Consider the following 9,563-nt stretch of genomic DNA (forward strand, 5'->3'; position numbering starts at 1 on the left):
AGGATCATCAAAATTGTTCTTTATAAGTCTGAACAATTTAGGCACAAAATGGGTTAAACAGAAAACAAAAAATTCACAGTATATAAAGCCACATACTTTCAGAAGTTCACATAGCTCTGTGGAAACAAAATCCAAACAGGTGGTCAGCAAGTTTCCTCTTTTCTAAAGTATACCAAGAGGTGTCATTACAACAGCTTTACAGAACCCAAAAACATTCATCAACTTCTTATTAAAATTACTTTTCAAAGGAGCCAACGTGGCATTGAATTGACATACTCAAAAAGCTGTCACAAGGATCTTTACCTTTAAATATAAACTCATCCAGGAGCTGGGTTGTGGCTCAGTGGCAGAGCGCTTGTCTCGCACATGTGAGGCACTGGGTTTGATCCTCAGCACCACAATAAAAAATAAAATAAACAATTGTGCAATTATGTCCATGTATAACTAAAAAAAAAAGGAACTCATCCAAACTAAGGAACATTCTACATATTACATACATCTAAATATGCACAAATTATAACTAGACCCCAACATTATCTCAAAAACTTGGCAGTGATTCAATCTTAAATTACACAAGTCTATGGCGGTTTGAAGGATGGATGACCTCTACTGTTTCAGCCTACGATCAGACATGATATGATATCTTCAGATGGACTATAAAGAAATAGTAATACCAGCTTAAAAACTTGGCATAGATTATCAGAGTCTGATTAAGCACTAAAAGAAAAAATCAGATGCTGTGATTTCATTAATGTCTTATGGCATTGTGCAGCAGAAAACACTAAACTCCACTGATATTTATTTTAAAAGCTCCTTCCTAATAATCAAGATTAGTGATTTTGTAATTGAATGCCCAAGACGACATTTGAAAAGTGAAAGGGGAGAGATGGAGACAAACCAGAAGTAGGATGCTGAAAGATAAGGGAAAACTGGTGCTACCTCCTAAAGAAAACTTAAGGCAGGAGGATCATGAGCTGGAGGCCAGCCTGGGCAACACAATGAGATCTTGTCTCTTTTAGAACTAAAGGGGAGGGAAAGGGGAGAATGGAAGGACAGCAGAATAAAATAGACATTATTATTGCTGTGGGAATATACGTGATTGTATAACCAATGTAATTCTGCAACCTGTACACTCAGAAAAATGAAAAATTAGATCCCATTTGATTCAAATGTATGCTGTCAAGATCATTGTACTTGTGTTTAAAACTGAGTGGCAGAGCACATGCTTGAGGCCCTGGGTTCAAACCATAGCACTGCAAAACAAAACAAAACAAAACCACTTTTTTCTAATTTTTCTGAACTAGACAGCCTGACTACAAAGTGATTCACGGCACTTCATAATTTAACTAATCAGATTATTTGTTTTTTCATCGTTAATCCTAGTATTTTTCTAATAACTACCTTGAATTTTGACTCCAGAACAACATTAAATAGAAGGCTAGGGAATAAAATTTTAAAAAGGGTTAATCTTCAAATAATCTGATACGTGAATGAATGAATATCTATGTTTATACTGGTAACTGTTCCCTCCCAGATCTTCATCTTTGGAGGGAGAATTAAGTGACTTTTATGTATCTATTCACATTAATGAAGCCCCCAAACTGATCATCTAGCTCTAAAATCTAGCTCTAAAATACTCAGTCTTAAGTTCCATATAAGCTTCAAAGCAAAAACAATCCAAAACACAGATGTTTACATGTACAAATGAACACATAAAATGGATTACAATTAGCAGAGACAGTCAATACTGATGTTTCCATACGTGACCTGGTGCTCCTAATTAATATTTCTTTGCAATTGATTCAATTATGCTATAAAAACCTTAATAACTAATTGAATCTCTTTCTTGCAAATAGGACATGAAGCCCCAGCCTTCTTTAGTCTTCTGGCACAGGGAAAAAAAGTCGTAAGATGGCTTGTCCTTCCATGAATAATATTCCCGTCTCGTGGTCTTTTCTCACACAAGCTACATGGCTTCAAGATATTCTGTCAATCCTCCATATTTTCTACATCTGTTCTCTGCTCAGAGACGTTATCTGATTGTTCTCCCATACTTGAGATGGTCTCTTGGCTTTCAGAACTGTAAACCAAATCCAAGAATTCCACTGAGTCGCAGGGATTTAAAAGTTTAGAATTTCCTTCCTTTATAGATACATCTTTAGGTCTAACAACTGGAGCTGAAACAGTTCTTCGGCAATCAGGGACATCAATTCCTTCACTTTCCTTCTTTTCGGGCACGGCAGTGATGTCAGATGTGGAGAGAGAATGTGTTAATTTAGAACAATCTGAATACCAATCCTTCCTCAAGGCCCAGCAGCGGAAACAGTACCTCTTGCTTGGAGAATTAAATTTCTTGCATTCAGTACACTGCCACTCATCCTCAGAGGTAACTTCTATATCAGTATCATCACTTAAGGACTTAGAGTCCTCAAAGTCATCATTTTTCCCCACTTCAATCACCTTTTTGTCACTCACTTTCCCTACTTCTTCACTTGCTTGTTCAGTATCAGCAGCTTCAACTTTTATTCCAACACCTAACTGCTCTGAAACTGACTCATTTAAAAACCACAAATCATCTGTAGTATCTGAAACAATGGCAGTACCTATATCCTGATTTGTCTGTAAATTAGTTGAGCCATTACTTCTAGGTGTATAGTTGTTTCTCAAGTTTCCTAAAAACCACCAAGGCAGGCCAGCTACATCCCACTCCTCAAATCCAAGGTCCAACCTAGATGTCTCATCTTGGCTTAAATTTATCAAGTCTTCATCTTCTCTAGAATTTCTGCATTTATGCTCTGAGGTAGGCAGTGCGGGAATATCACCCTCTTCAATTCTTTTCCTGGAATTAGAACTTTCCTCTGCACTTTGCTTCGGTTGGTCTTGACTTGGAATATCCAAACTGTGATCCTGTGCGAGAGCGAGAGTCTGAGCAGCATCTGTAGTAGCAGTGGTTAAAGTGACAAGATTCTTTCTTAGCATATCATAGAGAGGGCTTGGATCTTTCACGGAGAAGCTCTGACGTCCCAGTAGTTCTCCCCAAAGATCTCCACCACAATAAACCATATGCTGCTCCTGTTGATCATAAAGCTGCTTCACCATTATATACTGGCCTAGATAGTGCATTACCTCTTTAACAGTGAACATTTCACCTTCTGCACCTGCTGCCTGCAAAATCTTCAAAAGTGGCAATTTTGGTCGCACCTTACTGACTCGTTCTGGAGAGATCCTGCAAGCACTATCAGATGTTGAACACTGGGCAGAGGTGGAATATGATGTCATTTTGACTGAAGAAACTGCAGTCTGTTGATAAAACTTATGGTCGCTCCATGAGTCGCTCCCCCTCGGAGCCCGGGGGGAGGAGTAGCAGTCGCAGGTCCTAAGCCCTCGGCAGCATTTTTTCTGTTAATTAATTTAAATACTTTTTGCAACTTACTCCCATTTCAGAGATTTCAATTACTCATAGGTTAGACTGATTAACATTATCTTTTTGCTCTTGCATATTCTGTTCTTGTGGTTGGTTATTTATTTGTCTTTTTTCTTTTTTAGTATGTCTCTGCTGGATAATTATGGTTGTCTTTTTTCCGGTTCTTGGATTCTTTGCTGTATTGAATATACTGATATACCATCAAAGGTAATCTTCATCTTTTTTACTTTTTTTCCTTAGTATTTTTAGATTCTTTATTTGAATGTTTGTTTTTTTTTTATCTGAAATGACTTACCATATTTTCTACCTCATTCATTAGAACCTTTTATATATTAATTATAGTAATTTCAGATTCATAGCCTAATAGCATCCAAATATGTTTCCCATATGAGCTCGGTTATGGTCAGAGCTTTGTATCTTTTGAATGTGTTTATTATATTTTCATATGCCTTTTTCTCCTTGAAAACAGAACCTCTTATGGGGAACAGTAAATACCAAGACAAATATACTTTTATTGTGGTAAAAACATGAAACATAAAACTGTACATTTTCATCCTTTTCAAAATGCACAGTTCAGGAATGATAAGCATGTTCAGATTGTACAACAATTACCAACATTCTCTTCTAGAACTTTTTCATCAACTTAATCTGAAACTCTGTACCTATTACACAATAACTCCCTTCCTTCCCCTTTCCCCATTCCCTGGTAAATTGTACACTACCTTCTGTTTCTATTAATTTGCCTAGCCTAGGTACCTTATGTATGTAGAGTGAACCATTTTTATTTTGGTGCCTGTTTCACTTAGCTGATTTTCAAGGTTCATCCATGATGTAACATTTATCAGAATTTTCTTCCTATTTAAATTGTTAAATGATATCCCATTGCACATATATACCACATTTTGTTTATCCATTCATCTTCTATGGAAATGTGAGTTGGTTTTACAAAGTGTGTATATTTTATGCCTGATGATGAACACTGTGTCTTTCCTAGGAATTTAATATGGGGTTTGCTTTAACTAAGTCAAATATAGAACTGGGTTGAGTTTTGTTGTCAGCATTTACCTTCACTATGCCACAGGATTCACATTCCTCAGGTTTTCTAGAAGTAATTTTTTTTAAATAACTGCTTTTCTTTGATTGGAGTCTGCCCTTTGTACCAGGGGAGGAAGGGGCATGGAGTTTTCTGACATTCTGAGTAAGCCTCAATCCCAGAGAGACTTTCTATCTGCCCATGGGTCTTGGGAGTATGGTTTCACAAGGACCCCTGAGCCCCTTGCAGTGCTCAGCCCAGCCAATTTTTTTTCTGTGATGGCTTCCTCCTGTAATTTTTGTTAGCATTCTCTCTGCAGATTTAGAATTTTGTTCTGTAAGGAAGAAAAGGGAGACGGCTGGACAGCTTTTGGCAAAGCTGCTGTTTCACTCTCCCAGCCAGCATCAAATGGAAAAATACTTCTCAGCATTCTCATGGGAAGTGGGCAGTAGAGACTTATAGAAGATTTCCTGCAGCTGCATCACTATTCTCACTGGGTCAAAACAAAGTGATCTACTAAGAATAGATATGGGGTAAAGTAGGAAAAAAAAAGTTTGAGAAAAAGGGAGTGAGTATGAAAGAGTTTTCTAGGAAAATGAGAGATTAAATACACATGGGATATATGATACAGTTGCTGGGGAGTATTATAAGCCCCCTTTAGACTTGTAGTTATAAATTCACTTGGAGACAGGTTACCACATCAAAGCGTTTTTTTTTCTCCATTCACAACTGAATCCAAACTTCTGTTAACTATAACTACTAACTTTTTAAGTTGTAGTGATGATAGTTTTCATTTATTCAATTTCTATTTGGCTCTTTGCTAAATCTACATTTTGAAAAATTCTATGGCTTGAAGGAGAACTTATAATCAACAAATCCTAAATCTATGAGGTATGGCTCTCTGGAGAATAACAGTAAGGAATGACTCTCTGGAGTAGAGAATGGGAATATTTTGTTATTAAATGCACTTCACACTGTGAGGAAAGCCACTAAACCTCATTCACAATCCCTCTATTTTTGGGGGGAAAGAATGTACATCCAGTGAAGGATGGAAGAATTTAGAGAGTGATACAGGATATACCAGATATATCACTGTGCATTCTTTGCTTCTTCTGATTACTTATGTACTCATAAAGCTTTTAACTAGGTAAGATCACTGATTTGATGAATTGGATTTGACAGTTCGTTCCTGTGCGTCACCTCACCTTTATAAGTTCATTTATTTTATAAATTTTCAAACACATATATTGCAGATTCTTTCATACTGGTTTTGATGTTATAGAGCTATAATGCTGCTGATTTTTGTTGTAGGGATGATTTTCTGAAGTACCATGTAATTTTTCTGTATGCAAATTAAATAAATCATAGTTAAGTATGGAATGATATGATGCTTATGGATTTCTTAGATAGTACAGCAAAAGTATGATTTATTAAATAAAACAAATTTGATTCATCAAAATTAAGACTTTTGTACTTCAAAAGATACCATGATGAAAAAAAAAAAAAGATAAGCCCCACATTGCAGAAAACATTCTCAAATTATATATCTAACAAAGGACATGGATGCAGATATAAAAGAAGACAAAATGGACAACAGATCTGAGGGGAACTTAATTTAAAAAATATATGAATGGCTAATAAACAAAACAATTACATAGTTAGTCATATAGAAATGCAAATTAAGATCATAATGAGCTATCACTAAACACCCACAAAAATGGCATCTAGACAATACTCAGGATTGGCAAGGATGTGGAGAAATTGGAATACTCATAAAATTATTGAAAAAATGCAAAATGATGCAGTCACTTTGGAAAATGATTTGGCAATTTGGCAATTTCTTATGAAATAAATGACTATCTGATGCAATATTCACTCCCAGGAATATACAGAAGAGGTACAAAAACATATGTCCTCATAAATACTTACGTACAATTGTGTACAGAAGTATCTTTTATGATATTCCCAAACTGGGAGCAATCCAAGTGTCCATCGAGGGGAGAATGAATGAATACAATGTTATATATTTATATAGTGGATTACTGCTTGTTGATAAAACAGAACAAGCTACTGATATTTGCTGAATCATTATGCTAAGTGAAAGAAGACAAATGCTTATGGCTGCATAATGAATGATTCCATTAGTCTGAGGTGTTCAGAAAAGACCAATTGGCAAAAAGCAAATCAGTGATTGCCTTGATCTTTGGGCAGGAATGTGGATTGCAAATGGCACAAGGGCACTTTTTGAGGTGATGGAAAACATTCTAAAAACAAATTTTACTGATCATTGCTGTTACAGTTTGGATATGAGGTGTCACCCCCAAACTCCTGTTAATGCAGAAATATTTGGAAATGAAATGATTAGTTTATGAGCACTATAGCCTACTGAGTCCATCCTAGTTCGAATGGAATGACTGGGTGGTATCTGTAGGTAGATTGGGCATGGCTGGAAGAGGTGGTCACTAGGGCATGCCCTGGAAAAGTGAATCTTCCTTGTGGTCCCTTCTCCTCTTCCTCTCTGTTTCTTGACCCTGCTGTCAACTTAGCAGCTTTCTTCTGCTGGTCCCTTCCCCAATAATGTGCCACCTCACCTTGGTCCCAGAGCAACGAGTTGGTCATCTATGGACTGATACCTCTGAAATTGTGAGCCCAGATAAACTCTCCCTTCTCTAAGTTTTTCTTGTCTGGTATTTTGGTTACAGTGATTAAAAAAAAAAAAAGCTAGCTAAAACAATTTCTCAGCTCAATACATTTTCTAAAAGTCATTGAATTGTATACCTCCAATGGAAAATTTTGTGGTATATAAATTATATTTCAATAAAGCTGCTGAAAAGTAAAAAAAAAAAGTTTATAACGTCATGGACAGATGAGAAAATCATATGGTACTATATAATACTAACATAAAATATGTAACAATATTGTTTCACTAAAAAAAATACTAAAAGCAATGGTTCTTTGAGAAAACAAATTTGTAGACGTGCTCCTCAGATTACATAGGATAAAGTAGATTATTTTTTTGTATGGTATCCAGAAGTTTAAACTCAAAGTGATAGGTTCACATTTGCTAAAATTAGATTGGATTATGGACAGAAGAAGGGGGTATGATGTCCCTTACAAAAGTTAACTATCTAGCAATTCTTTGTATTATAAGGTGAACTATTTCCCAATCAGCCTTTTTTTTTGTAATGATCAATTAGCTAAGTATTTACTGTTTAATATGGAATGATAGGTAGCATTTTTATTATACTCTGTGAGTGATAAAGGTATATTTTATTGCAGAAAGCTATTTAGAAATTTCTATGTGGTTTATGCCTTCCTACTAATAGAAGCATCCCATCTCTTTGAAGTAATCATTTTATGGAAAAAATAACTTAAAGTTTTATAATTTTTAATACTGTAGAATAGTTTGTTCTTTCAGTTATATTTAAAACAATTCATTTGTGTTTTTCTTCTCATACATACTTGGTTTATAGACTTATCTTTTAGCAATTATATACAAGTATATAAAAATAGCTTTCTCTTGCCAATTCCTTTAGTTTTCTTAGATGAAATCTTGTGAATTACCTGATTGATAGTGATTAGAAAGTTCAGAGTACCTTTAGATTTGCTGTAGATGTATCTCCAATACAGTGCTGTAAGTCCTACTCCGATGAATTAGAGAAGAAAAGAAAAGAAATGGCATCCTAATTGGAAAGGGAGAAATAAAACCATCTCTGTTTGCAGAGGATATGATCTCAACTATGAAAAACCCTTCACTCTACCAAAAACTGTTAGAAATAATAAACAATTTCAGTAATGTCACAGAATAACAAATCAACATACAAAACCCAGTAGATTTTGTATGCATTACCGATGGCCTACTTTACTTATAAATAAACATAACCAATGTGGTGAAAGACTTGTTAGTACAATAATTGTTGGCAAGTGTGTGGAGGAAAGAGAACCATTTTATACTTACACTGTAGGAAGATAAATTGACATAGCCACTGTGTGTACATACCTACACACAAACACATACCCAATCAAAATGTAACTGAATCTGTGTGTGTCTTTCTTTTAAATGGCAGCTAAGCACTCCAGTATATTTACCTGCCATTTTAAATTTAAAATCAACCCTGTTGATAGGCAAGTGGTTTGTATTTAAGATAGTGACCGATATTTTGTTATTACATAGAAAAATTGCTTTATGTAATGACTGAGAGTAGTGCTCACTGGCAGTTTCTCCCTTTCTGTTACCTGCCTTTCACTTGGTGGTGAATATCATTATGCAGTCTCACCCCCACCCCACACCTTCTTCTGGCCCTTGCTCTTACACTGTCACTCTCTCTTGTTCCATTTATTTTGCTCTGTGTGTATGAATAGTCAAATGTCAACCTTTTTCTTTATGATCTCCAAGCTGTTTCTTTCTTAAGACTCCCAAGCACAAGATTCTACAGATAATCTTCTAATTTTTCTTTTAATTCTGTCACAATATTTGTTCCACTTATAGGTTGTAAGCCATGTGGAATTTTTTATATGTATGGTACTAGAAATTGTATTTTTATCTTCTTCTAAAAAGTTGTCTGTCCTTACTGAGGCCTACAGATCATAGAGAAGCTTTGTCTTAACTGGAGGCCAAATATGCACAGACATGTCTGAAAAGTGTTTGGGAATTGGGAGCAGTTGAATGAAAGGCAGATTGCCAAGCAGTATAATAGAGTACCTGGAGAGAAAATTGCCAGAATGATAGTTAATATGTAATGAGTGCTTGCTTAGTGTCAGGCTGTGTGGTACATACTTTTCATTCATTTTAAATTTCCCCCATAACTATATAAACCAGATTCTATAGATTTCAACAGAAGAAAGTAAAATCGTGAGAGATAAAATAATTCACCCAGTTTTCACTGACTATAAAGATCATATCTTAACTATAGTATTGAGTCTCAAACCATAGAAATTTCTTTGACAGTGTGAGCTCCTCTGATTAGAAGGTCATAGATCTGGATAGAGTACCTGTGGGTACAAAATGAGACTGTATTTGTTGATTAGCTCCTGTGGGGATCTCTGCTCTCAGAATAAGAAGCTGCTATTTAAAATCAAGAAGATAAATAAGCAAGCACACACACA

The 9,563-nt window shown here is 35.5% G+C and overlaps 1 protein-coding gene across 1 annotated transcript; it reads right to left on the reverse strand.

The window, feature by feature from the left end:
* Nucleotides 1-952: 952 nt before the first annotated feature.
* Nucleotides 953-3,392, reverse strand: LOC308657922 (protein Mdm4-like). The gene has a single exon (XM_081310230.1). The coding sequence runs from the start codon at nucleotides 3,277-3,279 to the stop codon at nucleotides 1,990-1,992; it is 1,290 nt and encodes a 429-aa protein (XP_081166356.1). The 5' UTR covers nucleotides 3,280-3,392; the 3' UTR covers nucleotides 953-1,989.
* Between the last annotated feature and the right edge of the window lie 6,171 nt (nucleotides 3,393-9,563).

This window comes from Spermophilus citellus (assembly GCF_964194105.1).
Source record: "Spermophilus citellus genome assembly, chromosome: 10".
Classification (NCBI taxonomy): Eukaryota; Metazoa; Chordata; class Mammalia; order Rodentia; family Sciuridae; genus Spermophilus; species Spermophilus citellus.